This window comes from Crinia signifera, chromosome 3 (genome assembly GCF_055691185.1).
Source record: "Crinia signifera chromosome 3, ASM5569118v1, whole genome shotgun sequence".
Taxonomy (NCBI): Eukaryota; Metazoa; Chordata; class Amphibia; order Anura; family Myobatrachidae; genus Crinia; species Crinia signifera.
The window spans coordinates 138,763,211-138,781,458 of NC_139219.1; the positions used below are offsets into that span (position 1 = coordinate 138,763,211).

The window sequence follows — 18,248 nt, forward strand, 5'->3', positions numbered from 1 at the left end:
ACTTTGCTTCAGCCAGCTACTTTGGTAGTGATTGTGTATGTGACTTAAAGTGCTAGTCTATTTCTTTTCCTGCTCTGTCAGTAACTTGTTGCTGTCCCTGTTTTCTCTTATATCTTCTAAGGAAGATTTAGAGGTTTATCGGTACTTGTGTAATATCTGGGCGCCCGATTTTTTCATTGTATTGCATTGCATCGCATTGCATCGCATTGCATCGCATCGCATGCAATATGGTGGCATACAATTCAGGCAATGCGACTTTTCATTGTAAAGACCAGATTTTTAATTGTATAGTCACCCATGGGTGATTTCATACCCCCACTATCCAACTACGCATGGAGTTGATTTCATATAGCGTGGCGAGCGCAGCGAGCCCCGCGAGGAGACGCAGAATACATGTAAAGTAATCCGCGTCCGCTCGCCTCGCTGCGCTCGCCACACTATATAAAATCAACTCCATACGTAGTTGGATAGTGGGGGTATGAAATCACCCATGGTTGACTATACAATTAAAAATCGCATTGCATTGCATTGCATTGCATTGCATGCCTTAAGTAGTGGCATGCAATGAAAAAATCGGGAGCCCAGATAATACACAAGTACCGGTTTATCCTCTCATCCTCTCAGGTCACATACATTTGGTGTATAACTCTAGGTTTTCCTCTCAGGTTATACCTATTGTATACTGCCATTTCCCCCCCCCCCCTTCCTTGGGTTAATTCATTATGTCCAAATGGGGGCGCATTCAGAGTCTCCCAAGCTCTTGTCATGCAAGGCTTGTGCTGCAGTCTTGTCTGAGCAGGATATCATCCAGGAGGGGCTGTGTGTCAATTGCTATATCCCCCCTGGCCAGTCCTCTGCCACATTAGTTTTCCAACAGTTGTTGGGCACCCTAATGCAGTGGTTCCCAACCCTGGTCCTCAAGTATCCCCAACAGTGCACGTTTTCCAGGTCACCCGGCAGGTGCACTCATTATTCAGACACATTTTAAAAGATCCGCTAATTATGTCACTTGTGATTCTGTGTGGAGACCTGGAAAACATGCACTGTTGGGGGTACTTGAGGACCAGGTTTGGGAACCACTGCGCTAGTGGATTGCCTTCCACCTCCTATAGCAACACCCCCTGTGGTACAAACCCCTCCGCCATGGGTTGATACCTTATGGACCACAGTACAGACCTTGGCACAGAATATGGTAGCCATGCAAAAACTACTGCCTAATACCTTGCTGGCTAACCATGACACTCCAGAGGTTTTTAAACTACACATCCCAGCATGCTCTGCTTCAGTTTTTCTATTTTGGCCATGCTAAATCTGATGCAGAGCATGCTGCCATTTGTAGTTCAACAACAGCTGGAGTGTCAAGGTTAGCCATCAAGGGCCTAATACAATGCAGCCTGCTAGGCCTCAGTGGCTGCTAAGCCCTATATCTTTTCGTGCTCTATGGATTCTACAAAAAGGGTTGGCCAGCGAACAAACAGACGCTTGCTCGCTGGATCCACATGGCAATTCATCAAGCCTACCAACAGGCTAATCTTCCCATACCATTGTCAATAAAGGCACACTCCACCACAGCGGTAGGTCCATAATGGGCAGCACGCCGTGGAGCATCTGCAGAACAACTGTGCAAGGCAAGGCTGCAACGTGGTTGTCTGTTCATAAAGTTCTATGCATTTGACACGTTCACCTCCCAGGTCGTCGGGTACTTCTGACACCTCAGGCAAATTCCCTCCCTTAAATACGGCTTTGAGAAATCCCCTATGTCATCCTGTGGGAACTATGGAACCCGAAGAAGTAGAAAATGAGAGTTATGGTAGACCTACCTTAGGCTAACTCGTTCTTCGAGGTCCATGGTAACCACAGGGCACCCCCCCTAAAATCAGCCTGAGGAAAATATAGCCCACTGTGACCTTACATGACCTTAATCATGTCTTTGTGCTATAGAAGTATGTATGGGTACTTGGGCATGTGTTCTATCTGACCTCTTCCTTCTCCGTTTCCTGCTAACGGCTGGCTAACAAAACTGAGGAGCTGAGCATGGAGGCAGGGTTATAGGGGAGAGGGACCATGCATCCTGGGAAACTTTGAAAGCTTCACTGATTGGTACACGGTCCTCTGGATCCGTCTACAACCCCAATGTCACCCTGTGGTTACCATGGACCTCGAAGAAAGAGAGTTAACCTAAGGGAGGACTTTTTTTTGCACCTGAGCTCACCACCCACAAGTTCCGCCATGGGGTTCAACAGTATATAAACATTTCTGGTTTAAGTCATTGGTGTCTGCATGCAATAATTACAATACAGTAGATTAATCGGCACAAACAACAAATTATCTAAGCACTACATTACCTTAGGGATGCACTAATGTCCTCATTGGTACAATTGAGTAGATATACATCTTGCACATGAATAAGATGTCTATTTGCTTCTACTAAATTCTGCAAAAAAAACAAAAAAACATGTCAATGTTTTTTACCATTGGAGGGAAAAAATACATAGTTGAATAGTCAGTAGTAGGGAAGCCAATCCCGGAGCATTTTTTCAATCCCGGATTTCGGGATTGAAAAATGCCCAATCCCGGGATTCCCGGGATCCCGGGATTGGCTTCCCTAATTTAAAAACCGCACCCCGGCCGCCCCACATATTTACTTACATGTGGGGTGGGGTGGGGTGGGGTGCGGCCGGGTGTGTGGGTGGGCAACCGGCCAGCTGGCCGGGTGTCTGTGGAGCCGGGCAGCCCAGTGTGTTGGCGGGCGTCAGGGGATCCGGCGGGTGGATGGGCTGGGAGCCGGCGGGTGGATGGGCAGGGAGCCGGCCGGGTGGATGGGCGGGTAGCGGCTAGCAGGGCGGGCAGCGAGCCGGGGGTGGGGGGGCGGTCTTCTGGGGAGCCAGCCGGGTTGGTGGGCGGACGCATGCTGCACAGAGCCACACTGGCTCTGTGCAGCTGCTTGGCCTGCGCAGCGTGACCTCTGTACTCGTCACGCTGCACAGGGATGCACTGCCGGGGAAGGGAGAAGCCGGGCAGCGCCTGAGCACACGCTCAGACGCTGGCCGGCATCCGAAATCCCGGGATTGGAAACTCCAATCCCGGGATTGAAATCCCGGCGTTTTAGGGGCCAAATCCCGGGATCCCGCCGATCCCGATCCCGGGATTGGCCACCCTAGTCAGTAGCATACCTTGCAACTTTTTTCTCCTTGGAATAGTGTCCTGCTGTGCCAGAGCCGCATCCAACCAGTAAAAAGGAGGTGTAGCCACATGAGGGGTGGGCGTGGCCTTGGGTGGAGGAGGAGCTACCCTCTGTTTTAGTCATTTTGGGGTATGCCCAGAGATCCCCAAACAGCTGGGCAGCCCCTGGCTCCCTCCCTGCACTGCAAGATGCCATGCACATCTATTCAGTGATTACCGGCTGCTTTCCAGAGTAGAGCAATGGTGATCACTGGCTCCTCCAACTGTCCCCTGCACACAGGACGCTGCGATCCACATGTGTGACAGCGGGACAGTGTCCAATTAGTGGGACTGTCCCGCTATAATAGGGACAGTTGGCACTGCACAGCCTGTGATGTTCGGCTGTGCAAATAACCACCTATTATATTAATGGGTGTGGGTTGTTAGGTCTACACCAACTAGGTCGACAAGCATTGGGTTGACACCACTAGGTCGACAGATGGCAAAGTCGACATGTCGACATGGGTCAAGGTCGAAGGTCAACATGGGGGTTTTCCCTGTGTTTTGAACTTGAATGTCAACACAGTCGACACAGACACAGTTTGAAGTGCTCGCGATGCTTCAGGCACGGTGCCTCGCTACCCTCGGCACACTATTTTATTCTCCCACCACACCCTAGTGGATGGTAGGGCATAAAATACCGCCTGTCGGCACATGTCGGGTAAAAAAAAACAGTGAAAAAACCCATGTTGACCTCGCGACCTGTCGACCAAAAGTCATGTTGACTTTTTTACCTGTCTACATTCTATATGTCGGTATTTTGACCTTGTCTGGATTTTAAATGTCGGCATTTTCACTTTGTCTGGACTTTGACCATGTTGGGATTTTGTCCTTGTAGGAATTTTAAATGGCGGTATTTTGACCTTGTCGGGATTTTGATCGTCGGTCAATGGTTGTCTGTATTTTGACCGTCGGGATTTTGACTGTCAACCTAGCCCATGTCGACCTAATGCTTGTGTCAATGCTTGTCGACCTAGTTGGTGTAGACCGAATGACCGTATCCCGTATTAATATAGTCAATATCAGTAGTTTTCTCTTGCACCTCTATGGGGTACCTGGGAAAAACTAGCAAAGTTTCTGTCTGAGAGTGTCCTTCTGGCTCAGCACAGTACAGCCTAGCCGCTAATTACATCACCCTCTTATAATAGATTTCTTGGCACAGTAAAAGGGATCTAATCTCTACAATTTACAATGAGTTTTACATTCATTATGTTAACACCACTTAAAAGTGGACACTGAAAAAATATTGACATTTTGTGAATGTCGCAAGGAAGCCTAAATATAATTACAGCCTAAGTGTCAATAAATATCAGCGAATTTTACTTTTTTTTTTCATATTTGTTCACATGAGGACATCTGGGAGGAAAGTCTGGGCAGACATCTTTCCAACTGTATAAAAAGAGGCAACCACTAAACCCACAGGGATGTGTATTTTACTGTACTGTATATATTCCCTGATATTTATTCACTCTGTTCCTGTTATTATTATTATTTTTTTCTCTTTGACCAAGAAGGGAACGCCAAGCGGTGCACACCAACCTGATATATATATTATGTACTTATGTTGGAGGTTGTGGAGGGTACGCCATAGTGTGTATAACCACTATTGGGAATCTGAAGAGCCCAGATTCCCAATACCCTTTTCTCAGACTTCAGTTTAATTCTAACTGCAGCTTAACCATAATTTCATGGGTTGACATTCTGACATTTTTATGTCGACTGTTATGAACATGCTAATGTTATCATGTTGACATTCTGACCACGGTGCTGAATTTTTTTCCTTAACCCTTTAAGTGCCAACTAAATTTGTCAAAATAGGTGTGAAAATTGCCAAGCAAACCTTTTTATTCCTCATTGTGGCCCTTATTCTGATCTCGGCGGTACGGCCCGCGTGCGGCCGTACCGCCGATGTTTTCACTCTGCACATGCGCAGAGGTCACTCTGCGCATGTGCAGGCGAAATCGCCGCACAAAAATTTTATACGCCGCAAAGGGGGCGTATAGGGGCGTGAGGGGCTTAATAGCCTCATTTCCCTATGCATACGCCCCGCGTTTCATGGGCGTTCCCATGCAAACGCGGGGCGTATGCATGGTAATGAGGCTATGACGCCAGTGATGGGGGCGGAAAGCTGACATCGCCGGATGTCAGCTCTCCGCCCCCATACAAGCTTTCACACGGACGATTGTCCGTGTGGTCTAAGCTTGCGTGAGCTGGTGGAGCGTGCGGCCCTGCCTTCGATGGTCGTCGACCATCGAATGCAGGGGGCAGCTCCCACCATGGTGGAGGCGTACGCCCCACCATTTTCATGCGGATCGCCAGCCGTCCGCGTACGGACGGCCGTGGCGATCCGTCTTGTAGGCGGGGATTGGTTTGTGCGGCCGGAGCAACGTATGCGGCTCCGGCCGCACAGATCAGAATAAGGGCCAATGATCTGTAATGTTTACATTATATAGGAACTCTTTTTTTACACACTTACATTTTTTATTTGAGTTCATATAACAAATGTGAGCGATGCTGGCATTTTTAGCAGATATTTTGAACATTTCAACAATCGGGTTGTTCAATGTGCTTTTTTTTTTTTTACCAAAAAAAAACTAGAAATATGCATAGTTGGCAAATGACAGAGTTGGAAGTTTTGTTCTTGATGGACACTGTAACTATGAAATGCAAATGTACACAACCGAACCTAGACTGAGCTAATCAGATGATTATAAACTCCTGTATGCTAATGGAGAACATGTAAATTCACAATTTGCGCCAGCATGATCTGGTTATGCCTTAAGGTGCCCATACACTAGTCCGACTTGTCCTAAGGCAAGTCGGATCAGTTTGCCTTTGAAAGACCCCCAGCAGCCCCCCCGGAGGCAGCTTACAATTTGGCACTTGATGTGCCAAATTTTACATGCAATAAATCGCATACGATTTATTGCATGTATATCCCTGGGGAGCTGTCAGAGGCGGGAGGTGGGCAGGGGGGCCCCTGTGGTGTGTGGCGAGCAGCAGGGTCCCTGTGGTGCTGGGCATTAAGTCAGCGGATCCCTGCAGTGACTTGGAACTAACTAGCGCTATTCGCCGGGCAACAGAGCGGGAATCGCTGCTCAATTTGAACACACTGGTTGGAAACTGATTGGCTGAATCTCAGCCAATCAGCGTCCGGCCAGTGTGTTCAAATTCAGCAGTGCTTCCCATGCTATTCGCCGGGTGAAGGCGCGGGAAGCAATGCAATTGATGGGTCCGATCCGACAGATTGAACCTGCAGCAGACCGCGCATCGGACCAGTGGGGATGTCAAACACATCTGATTTGGGCCAATTTTTCTGCTTGATTCGTCTGGATCAGGCAAAATCGGCCCAAATCGGACAAGTGTCTGGGAATCTTTACCCTGTGTGAGTTCTTCTAAACATCCTATAGAACTAATTTTCCCTACATTTATTATGAATACTACAATGAATCACAAATGTTTTTATTTTACTTCGTTTGTATACTTTATAAAGCTCATCTCAAATCCAATAATTCACCAATGAATAATAGTAACAAATATTACTTACTGGGCAGCCCTGAATGTGTTTCTGTATGTGTACCAGCTCAGTCTCCTTCTCCAAACTAGCCACCAACTATTAAAGAATACATTTAACTGTTATTATAGTCACCACAGTGAAAATATATATCATAGTGTCTTTTATAGAGGACATGATTAAAATGAATTTAGCGTTAATAATTAAAATACAGAATATGCCATTTCCCCTACAGGCCATGTTTAGTTGGTTATCTATGAGAAGGGTTGGGGCACCTTCACATCAATGTTTCATAGGTTTCAAATCAGCAATAAATACTTTTCTGTCACCCTTAATGCAATGGGTACAAGCTTAGGAGTTACATTTGTTAGAATGACATTTTTAAAAGGAAGAGACCAACCTGTACAATATAATCCTTGTACTGCTTTATTTGTCCTATGGCAGCATTTAGATCTTTCCGATCGGGGTGCTCTGGAGGTGTATGCAGGCGAAGAGCATACAAAAGATTCACATACTCTTCAAAGCGAGTAGAAGGGAAAAGCAACAACTCCTGTAAACTACAGCAAAACACAATAACAAAGCTACAAAATTAAAAGATACCCATGTATATGGACTAGCAAGACCATTTTAGGCTTTTTGTATCCATACAAGAGAAAATCCACTTGGTAGTGAAAAAACCCAGATACAACTATTCTGCTTCATGGCTTCATTGTTGGGATTAGTGGCAGCTCCAGAGGTGGGGCTGAAGCCCAGTCCACAATATCAATAGGGGAGCCGCACCCAATTGCCTCCCCAAATACTGGCAAACATCAATGGCAATTGGTGATGCTCCACTATTGTGGTGAGGTCACTCTGCTTTGGTAGGATAAGGCTGTATCCAGCACATAATTACTTATCTGATTGTGAACAATGTTGTGCTGTACATTTTAACTTTACACCTTGGCAAAACCAGGTTGCACAGCAGGTGGGGCTGATTTGAAATGGGCACATTAGATTTGGGAGAAGCATGCCCTGGCTGAAAACTAAATTATAGTGTAAAACCAAGCATCTGTGGGCTATATGTAAAACCAGGGATGGTTTAAGGGCCCCTATGTAGGCTCTGGCTTTATGCACGAGTGCAGTGCACGTTTGCAGGTCTCTGGGAACATGGTGCCCATGCCCTGTTCCCCAGACATCTCTATTGTGCCATGTGCAAATCACCAGGAAAGCGACTGTGATAGCCATTTTCCCTGTGATTTATTTCTGCAACGTGGAACTACGAGGGATTGCACAGATATGCTGTACTTTTAGATTGCTTTGCTTTTCTTTGCCTGCAGTGGTGCAATTAGGTTTTCTTTTAACATGCATAAAAACTGTACGTGGTACCGTGCCACGAGAGGCATGGTCATATGTCGCCCAGGGCATGTACATGACACTACCATTTCACTCTGGGCCTAGGGTTATGCTCAGTGGTCTGGAAACTGCTGGGCTGCCCCTGGTTACTGACCGCCCAGCACTGTGATGCATTCGGTGGCACAGCTCATGGTGTCGGTGATAGGGTGTACAGCATACTGGCTACAAATTAGTACCACCCTACTTGCACCACTGATTACATATGTAATACCAAAGGTCACAGGAATTAGGAAATTTATAATATGTCAAGCTGCAATTGGCGGTGGGGTGGTAAGGGTACAGCATACCGGCCTTTAATTTCCTGATGGTACCCTGTACCACCTTATCTGCTCCACTGCCAGGGTCTTCAGTTAAGCCAGCTCGATGTGGTTTACATTTGGTGACTGTACTGGTCATGCCATGGTTTCAAGACTGTCATTTTGATTTTTTCCCTAAAAGTCGTTCTGATATATAATGTAACTTTGGTTGTTATCTTGCTATAGGATGAACCCATGACCAACTATGTATAAACCAGAAAGTATTGCATGGTGCTGCATACAGATGTATCCTCATACATCTTTCCTGTAGTCATGCCAAAAGGCCCCTCCTGGCATGCCATGTCACAACAGAATCTTCTAGCTTTGCCTGTATTTTTTGCTTTTACATATGCCAAAATGCATCTTGTCCGTAATGTGATGAGGAAACACAAGGAGCCTGCTGAGTGCTGACCAATTGTGTATATCTGTGAGTGTCTGAATCTATACACAAAGTCGCACCTTGTTTCCTATAGAAGTTCTGCTCTGTATACAGACTCAGTCACACATAATATACAAGTGTCATATACTGTATCAAATGAATCTGCCCCATCTCCTCATGCATCCAGGTCGCATTGTGTTGCAATGGCAACTGAGATGCCTTTTTGGCTGCTTTCTCACACCTCATGCTGCATGATGTACTGAAGCTGGATGTATAAGCACACATATGTACCTTATTAGTTACATTTACGTATATAGTTTATCTGTTTGGAATTCTATAGCAATAAAACTACTAATAACATGATAAAACTTAAGGCCCCCATACACCTGAAAGACATTGCACCTAATCATATAATCTCAATGGATTGTATGTACACAATCGTACAATGTCGGCCCTGGGGGATTGGAGGATTGGTCTTCTGATCTGACGTGCTGCATGTCAGATCAGTTGGGATTGGGAGCGGGAGCAGATTGTAATTTGTCATTAGATGGCTCACATGACCCTGGACACTCCCTCCCTGACTAGCAGAGAAGAGAGGTGCAGCTTCCGGACGTCCCGTGGCAGTGAAGATGCTGGGAGCCGCATAGCGGCAGATGGGTGGGCGACTGAAGAGAGCGGTGGACGTCCTTTGCACAATTCTGTCACTACAGTTTTCAGAGGATTACTGCATTAGGGCTATTTAATAATGGAGTAGAGCAACAGATGTGAGCAGATTGGTAGTTGCTGGCAACCTGTAAATTAAAAAACTGGATTTTTTGTACCTGTCCTTTTGATCCTAGTAGGCCAGCCTCCTATTTAAATGCAGCTTCAATCATACAGCAGCTGGATTGTATGACAGATTGTGAGTACATTGTGTGTCCGAAAACCACCAAGCACTGACAGGCAGTTGAAGGGAAATTGGACACAATCATGATTGTAAAGCTGGGTACACATCTATACAATCCCTGTTTTCTTGCGACCATTCGACCGGCTGTAGACGCGTCGGACAGTCCACAAACAACAGCCTATATGCACGTACACACCTGTACAATTTTACTTGCGACGTCCGATGTTCTCCCATCCAAACAGTCGCAAGAAAAAGATTGTACCACCGTAAACAATCTCTCGATTTGGGCTATTGACACAATATATATATATATATATATATATATATATACACAAAATTATCATAATGGGCTGGGTTAAGGGCATACCAAAACTGAAGAGGCGTGAGTACAGAACCTAAACAAAAGTCGGGGTATGCGTCTACAGTCAGCCGGCAGTGTGACTATGGACAGATACGGCAAACTGCTATAAAGACAGGGGAAAACGTCTACAGTCAGTTTGAGCTATCTGTCCATAGTCACCCTGCTGGCTGACTGTAGACGCTTTCCCCTGTCTTTATAGCAGTTTGCCATATCTGTCCATAGTCACCCTGCTGGCTGGCTGACTGTAGAATGCGTTCCCCCATCTTGGGGTGCATGTATATTATTATTTCTTTAAATACACAGGGGGAGAGGTGAACACTTCTTGTGCTGTAGGAGACATCATGCAGCTATGGAACGCCCACATGGACCTTCCAGCTTTGGCAGTATAGTCGCAAGAACGGCCAGCCTATCGATCGAACGTGCGTACACACTGCACTTTTGTTCCGATATGGGCCCGTCCTGTCGGATGAAAATTAAACAGCACTGAACCTTCGTCCGACCGAGTATGGACGGAAAAGACCGTTTTGGGCCGTTTATCGATCATACAGAGCGAGTCGGGACAGCGTACACACCTATACAATTGAACGGCCGTCCGACCCAAAATGGAAGAACGGCCCGACGATTGTATATATGTGTACCCAGCTTAAGACAGGTCTTTCTGATGTATGGCCACCTATACTTTTATGGTTTTAAGAAACAAGATTATAGGAGAACTAACCTCATCATTTTAGTTAAAACAGTCTGGTCATGCCTTTTTAAGAAGGCTCTGAAAATTGGCATTGCTTCCCGGCACTACAAAGAAAATAAATAGCTTTAAATATTTTCAGCAAATGTTTAACATTTAATATACCGAAGGTTTAATAATTGAAATAGCATCAATATCTTGGAGCTCAGCGAGTCTTCCCCAGGCTTTACACTGGCTCTTCTTCCAAATCAAACCTCTCACACTCACTAATAAAGCCCCTCCAATCTCATCTTCCCCCACACTCTTGCATACTATGGCAGCAGCCTCTCCTAACTATTTACTTCCCATCTCCCCACTAATGGAACTCTCCCGTTACCCATCAGACTGTCCACAGCTTCACTTCTTAATTAAAGCCTCCCAGCTCTTAACCACTGATCTATAATCCTTCTCGCTGTCCCTGTCCTGTATCACTCCTTTCTTCCAATCCGTTTAGACTGTAAGCGCTCAAAAAAAAAAAATCCTAGTATATGAAGGTATACTTGGCCAATGAAGCTGATTCTGATAAAGGGTCCTCTTGCTTTACTTGACTCTGCCATTATCTTCTACGCGCTGGCGCTGCCTGTAATGGCACAGAACCTCTACATTCAGCCAGTACTGTCTCTGTGCTCCATGTGCAGCAATGTTTCTATAGTTCGTATCCCATGTTCTGAACTGGAAGTCTTTTGCACTTGTTTTGTTTGCATTGTTTCTGCTTTATGTACTCTGAAGTGTCGCAAACCCCTTGTTGCCACATATACATAAAGGATAATATTAACATTAATAATACCTTGTCAATAGTTTTTAGAATGACTGTGTAGTTGTTGAAAAAATTGTTGTAGGTCTTTAGCCGTGATCCAAACTTCATAAAAACATCTCCCAAGCACTGCGCCGGGCCCCATTCCTGCAGCCTTTCTGCCAACTCTGTTAACAGTTGGCTGAAGTAAAATGAAATATGGTAAATATGATGACAAGTAATGTTAATCATATACTTTAACTGGTAATATAGAAAGTTATTTTATAACTTGTGTTGTACTAGACCACAGGGTCTAATGCAGGTTTGGAGTCCTGAGTTAGACCCCTTTGCTCCTTATATAACTGCATTATTATGATCCAGTAATTCGCTATACAATGCACCGTAAAATGAGGGGGGCCTACGATGATGCAATTAAGCTTGAATCATACCAAAAGACGTCAACTTTACTTAGAAAATGGGTTTCAACAGGCAGATGCAGGCATGCTCTGAGAGATTTGAAAACTCTTCTGGGAAGCTGAGAGCACCACCCAAGATCGAGAGCCACCTGGCCATTCGGAAGAATAAGCCAGTGTGATCCGGAAGCACTGGCTGACTTGCATTATGCCATCAGAGATGAACAACCATAAATGTAACGTGCAAATTACTATTTTGTTCTTGTTAGAACTCATCAGTGGGGGTCGATTACTTCAGAGCGTTAACATTGTTTTTAATACATGTGGTGTCTGCCTGGTCCAGGGATCAGGGCAGTGTATCACAGCCACAGCTACATCGGAACACAGCAGTCAGCATCCTCCTCCTGTATCTGCCCATAAGACTCGCATTGGCTAATTACACAGGTGTCTGGGGGATGGGCAGATATAGAATGGAGACACTGACGACTCTGTGCCGGGGGACAGCTGCAGGTGTGATATACTGCGCTAATCCCTGGAGACTGCCAGGAACAAGCATAAATGAAAAACAACATTAATGGTAATAGTCAAAATTGATCTGCCCACACAGTCTATTTTTGCTTGGGATACCCACTGTGGTGCACATGGGCATCACATGTTGTATGCACACGGTGCAATATGTACTATATTTGCTACCAATATGGACTATATAGCCCACAACGATAGTTCATATTGCACCGTGTGTATGCACCTTTAGGGTTTTGTATTTCCATACCCACAATCCCTTCCTCCTTTGCTGTTTGTGGAATATCTCATTAGTGCAAGATTATGGTTTCCACTGTGTAGGACTTGAAGAATACCATTTCCAGAATTACTAGCTTGCTTTAAAGGCTAGCACGAATAGGGAGACCTATATTGGTTCTGAGTTAACAAAGTATTTAAAGCTTAAACATGGAATAATCACAGCACATGCCTGTTGACTTGTAAAATACTGAGAATATCAGAGAAGATGATCTGCAGGTTAGCGATGCTTAGGATGGCACGGTTTGAGGAAAGTGCAGATTTCAGTGGAGCAGCATACACATCTCTGACAATCTCTAGGACTTGCACATATTCTCTCTCGCTCCTCAAGATTTCTCGAGCACATCTTGAACGCTTGTCTCCTAGATCAGCCAGTAATTTATTATCCTGTATTCACAAAAAATATGTTACTTTTCTGATTGTTTTGTATGTACTATTTAACTAAATTATTCTATATAGAAATTTAATATGTTAAAAGGAACTTTGAGACTTCCATAGACAATGAGGGGTAAATTTAGTATGAATTGTTTTACTTCTAAACACAAATGCTAGACATCGTTGGAACGAAGATTCGTGTTTGGTCACGTTTACATTCTTGGGTGGGTTCAGCCACTTTTTCAAACATTTACTAAAGCCAAGCATGGGAATTTGAAAACACGGGTTAAATAACCAATACAGTCAATGCACCAGTGGCCAAACTTGGGAGTACTTTCCATATGAAACAACATGGAACAACGCGAAATTAACAAAATTTTTGTTTGCAAACACAAGTTAGAATTAGGCAAACTCAGACCAAAATCCACTTTAGAGTGACTTTCCCAGTCACTCTAGTGCAGGGGTGTCAAACTCAAATTCATCGGGGGCCGCATCAGCAGTTTGGTCACCCTCAAAGGGCCGGTTGTATCTGTAGGTCCCCCTGTATAATTATAATGCCATGACACCACAGGCTGCTCCCCCTGTATAATATAAAATGAATGCCATGACACCACAGGCTGCTCCCCCTGTATAATAATAATAATGCCATGACACCACAGACTGCTCCCCCTGTATAATATAATAAAAGTAATGCCATGACACATTAATGATTATACAGGAGGAGCAGCCTGTGGTGTCATGGCATTATTATTATTATTATTATTATTATTATTATACACGGGGACACCTCAGGAAACAGCAGATATATATTTTTTTTTTATTGTGTGTGATCCTCATTGTCACTTACTGTTTCTCCGTCTGTCCTTCACTGCTTGCTGCGGCCACACTGTCCCCGACTCCCGGTCCAGCTTCCCTGCCTGCTCCTACTTCTCTACAGACGCATGGGCGGGCGGCGTCATCGTCATGACGTCCCCACCCAGTGTCTGTCACTGCCGGGCATCAGAGGGAACAGGCGGCCGGGCCCTCCTCCACGTAGCCGTGGAGGCCGGCGGCTATGTTTCTGTAGCCGCATACATATGTGCCTACAGGAACATGGCTGCCGACAGTGGAGGAACAGGTAAGGCGGCCGCGGTGGGGTGGGTGAGAGGAGGTGGCCTAGGCAGGAGCTGGGACACACTGCCCTGCGTGCTATCTCCTCTTGCGGGCCACATGACGAGGTCTGGCGGGCCGGATTTGGCCTGCGGTGCTCTAGTGTGTACCGCGCTTAAGAGTGAGATAGCTCTCAGACAAGTAGTGGATGGTTTATGTTGCATTGTCCTCCGATTGGCAAAAAGCCATCTGACTCTTAGCCAATCAGGCATATAGTGCAGGAATCCATGTGTGGCATGCATTGGCTGTGCTGTACAACAATTTAATGAACCATTTCTACCTCTTGGGCAAATTTTACATCTACAATTCAGGGCTATGGTTGTCTTTAAATACAATTTTTTTTTGTTTTTGTTTACAGCACCACATGCAATAAATAATTAAACTAGGGCATTACAAATTAAGTTTCCAAGACACAAACCTACCAGCAATGTCAGTTGCTGGAATCTGGATTCAGAGGGACTTTGAGAGAGTACAGCTTTATCAGATGAGATGTCACCGGCATCGTCTTGCTGCAATATACAACACAGCGGTACTAGCATCACTCATGCATTTCTGAAACTTTTCCTACAGTAATGTTTGTGCTGTGTATTCTTTTAGTCATTACTCTTCTAGCTTTTTTTTTCCTCCAAAATATATTTTATTGAACCTCAAAAATCAGAGATAATAACAAATACCGAAAATAAAAGCATAGTATATTACGATTGAGGAACAATCCACCATTTTCCAATATTTCTCGCCAATATACTGTAGAATGATCAAGAAAAGATTAAATAAAGTGACTCCCGCTGTCATACATTAACAACGAAGTGAGTGCCAAAAAAGTTAACTCCTATAAGGATTCAATTACATGGAGTAAATATACAATTCACAGCGAGACCACTACTATACAGCAGTCATAAATAATAGAATCAAAAAATAATCAGTAAATGGTATTGGTAAAAGCAGTAACGGAGAAAGTAACTATAGCCACAACAACAGAAAAAAAAACTAAGAAGGAAAACAAGATATCTGCCCGCACCCATCCCCAAGCCGTCAACCCATCCACGGACCGATCCAGCCATCCAGCAGGCGATAAAGATAGGGGAAAAGAGAAATGGAAGAAGTAATAGAGTGAGAAAAGGAAGAATGTAAAAAAGGGTCAGTTATGGGTGGTTAAAGTGCAATGGGGGTCCTGTTTTGAAGGGTTTGGATAGTGTACCATGAAGTGGATTGGAAACCGATCTGAATTGCCAACCTTGTACCAGGCGGTAAAGTCTGGATGTATTTCCCCCAGCATTTAAATAAGGCTGTGCAATTCCTTGTGCAGGGAGGTTTCCAGCCAGTCCATGGTAAACACTCTTCTAGCTTTTAGACATTGCTGTTTGTATGTATTGCTTCTGGGCAGGACATGAGTTAGTTCTGACGGAACACCGATTTACATTTCTAAAGGTACATAATGAAGATATTAACCCTCAGTATCACCATTTACTCTACCGATCTTTTCAGCAGCTAACTGGTACAGTAATGCTGGGTACACACTCAGCGATTCCCGCGTCCTCCAATATAGTTATCTATATTGGAGGTGCTGCGGGATATAGTGCATACACACTGCCTGATAGCGGTCAGTGACGGCACCCATCCCCCTGCTCCGTACTTGCATTCCCTGACGAAATTGTCAGATTGAGCAACATGTACAGATTACAGGGGGGGACATTCGTGAACATCGTTATTGATATTGAGTGTACACACTGGATAATATACACATGATATTGGTAACAATATATCACCCAGTATGTACCCAGCTTATGTTAAGCAGCACAATGAAACACACACAATTAAATAAAAATGTTACCATCATGTACAAATGTTGACAGCATGTCAACAGGAAAATGTCAACACGATGGTAATGTTATTCAAGGCATTTTAATGTGGCATTAAAAATGTAAGTATGATGCTTTACATCATCAGTACAGACATAGCTATCATGCTTTAAATAACATTATGGGCCCCATACATCAGCAATCACAATTTATGGATTTCCAGATACAGGGATTTTTTGGCCAGATAAATGGATTTTACAATCTATCTGACTTTGCCCACACATTACAGATTTATTTCAGTGATCGGCAGATTTTTTAATCTAAAGATTGCATCTTCATATCTGGAAATTGCCCAATCGATTGTCATTTCAGCTGTTCATAATATAAATAGATGAAGAAGACTAATTGGGAATGTCCACACATATAAAAAAGATCCGCAGATAATACCAGATTATTAAGCATGTTTAAAAATCTGATTAAGCAATCGATTGGCGATTTGTTTGGGATTGCCAAAAGGGGGAGCCCACACATCTAAAATTAATTGTGGCAATCATCTCCATATCTGAAAATTGTCACAATTAATTGCTGATGTATGGGGCCCTTTACTTTTGTGTGAGCATTCTTTGTCTGCATTCTGTTGTCCGTATAGTTTTCAAAAATATCATGCCAACCCCATTTAACCATAGAAAAGATAGAAGTGGACTTCCGGTTCCGGCGGGCATGTGAGAAGCCGCAAGGAGACACAGCTCCGTGGAGTGGTGAATCGGGCGGCACCCCAGCACCACCGCTGAGCGGTCTCACCCACGGGGAAGCTCCCCCACAGCCTCCGGACCACCGCCCGCTGCATGGAGAGGTTTCTCTCTCCAATGCCAGGACGCCAGCAGACACGCTGCACAAGTCAGCAAAAATCCAAGATGGCGGCTGCAAGTGCAAAGCCTCCCAGACCTGGGAAAACAGACCCAGCCAGCCCACGGACGCCAGCGCAGCACTTGCAGACACCTGAGCCCTGCACCCATAGCCTCTCTACCGCTGAATCGCCTCAGGAAGAGAGGGGAGACACAACAAGCCGGGCTGCTGATCCAGCTACATACCAGGACATGGTAAGAGCTATCAAAGACACTATCACTCCCTTGTTTCAGCAGCAGGCAGACACATTTAAAGCCTCCATTGTGGAGCTTAAGGGACACTTAACACAACTCACTCAGCGTGTCTCCCAGAATGAATCACAAATTGGGGCTATGTTCCATGAGGTGCAGGAGCTGAAAACACATAATACAGCCCTCTAGAAAACCTGCCACATGATGTCTAACAAAATAGACGACCTGGAAAATAGGTCTAGAAGGAACAACTTAAGGCTGGTGGGGCTGCCTGAATCAGTAAGAGGACAGGCGCTGCAGCATTTTATAAGGAATACCCTGCCCGATCTCTTAGATGTAGCCGCTGATTGCACGGACATGGTAGTGGAAAGAGCCCACCGTCTAGGTCCAGAAAAGGAGGGAACCAATGCCAGGCCCAGGGTGGTCATATTTAGAACACTCAACTACCTCCATAAGGAGCTACTCTGGGCGGCATCACGCAAGATTAAAGGCCTAGTGTGGGACACCCATAAGCTGCATTTGTTCCAGGATTATTCAGCGGAGGTCACCAGGGCCAGGAGAGAATTCTCAGTGATATGCTCCCAACTGATAAAAGATAATAAAAAATTCGCACTAATATACCCGGCCAGACTGCGCCTGTTTGAGGATGGGTCGACTAAAGATTTCTCTACACCGGGTGATGCTCAGGCATATTTGGATGAAGGAGTAAACCGCAGCCCTTCGAGGGAGTAATAACAAAGGGACTTAACCGTGGGAATCCACAACTCATTACCATACAAGTTTAAGACAAAAGGACTCATGACTGTCTGATAAGTATACCCCCCATACACAACGTACCTCCTTACGGGGTAGGTCTGCTACACTTCACCGCAAGACACACCAATTGGAGGGGAAGTCAGAGTGCTGGACTTTGGGACTACGGTGGGGCCGCAGGATTTATGCAGGGCCCTTCCTGCTCCCTGAGGGATAATTGAACTGGCGGATCCCTCCAAACAGGTTTACTATAGGAGTCCTGTCATAATATATTCTGTTTTTAGGAGTTGAAAGTTTTCAGATTATATAATGGGTGCCGGCCCGTCTTGCTACTCCGGGAGGATCAGCGCGAGAGAG

General features: G+C 45.1%; 1 protein-coding gene across 1 annotated transcript in view; it reads right to left on the reverse strand.

Annotated features, from left to right (window-relative positions):
• Positions 1–18,248, reverse strand: part of ECT2L (epithelial cell transforming 2 like) — an 83,285-nt gene that overhangs the window by 8,231 nt on the left and 56,806 nt on the right. Inside the window, exons 14-20 of the mRNA XM_083176588.1 lie at positions 14,665–14,751; positions 12,891–13,105; positions 11,562–11,709; positions 10,769–10,842; positions 7,137–7,293; positions 6,770–6,835; positions 2,346–2,434 (exon numbers count right to left, since the gene is read on the reverse strand). Coding sequence (XP_083032714.1) covers positions 2,346–2,434; positions 6,770–6,835; positions 7,137–7,293; positions 10,769–10,842; positions 11,562–11,709; positions 12,891–13,105; positions 14,665–14,751 — 836 coding nt within the window. The remainder of the gene's footprint in view (positions 1–2,345; positions 2,435–6,769; positions 6,836–7,136; positions 7,294–10,768; positions 10,843–11,561; positions 11,710–12,890; positions 13,106–14,664; positions 14,752–18,248) is intronic.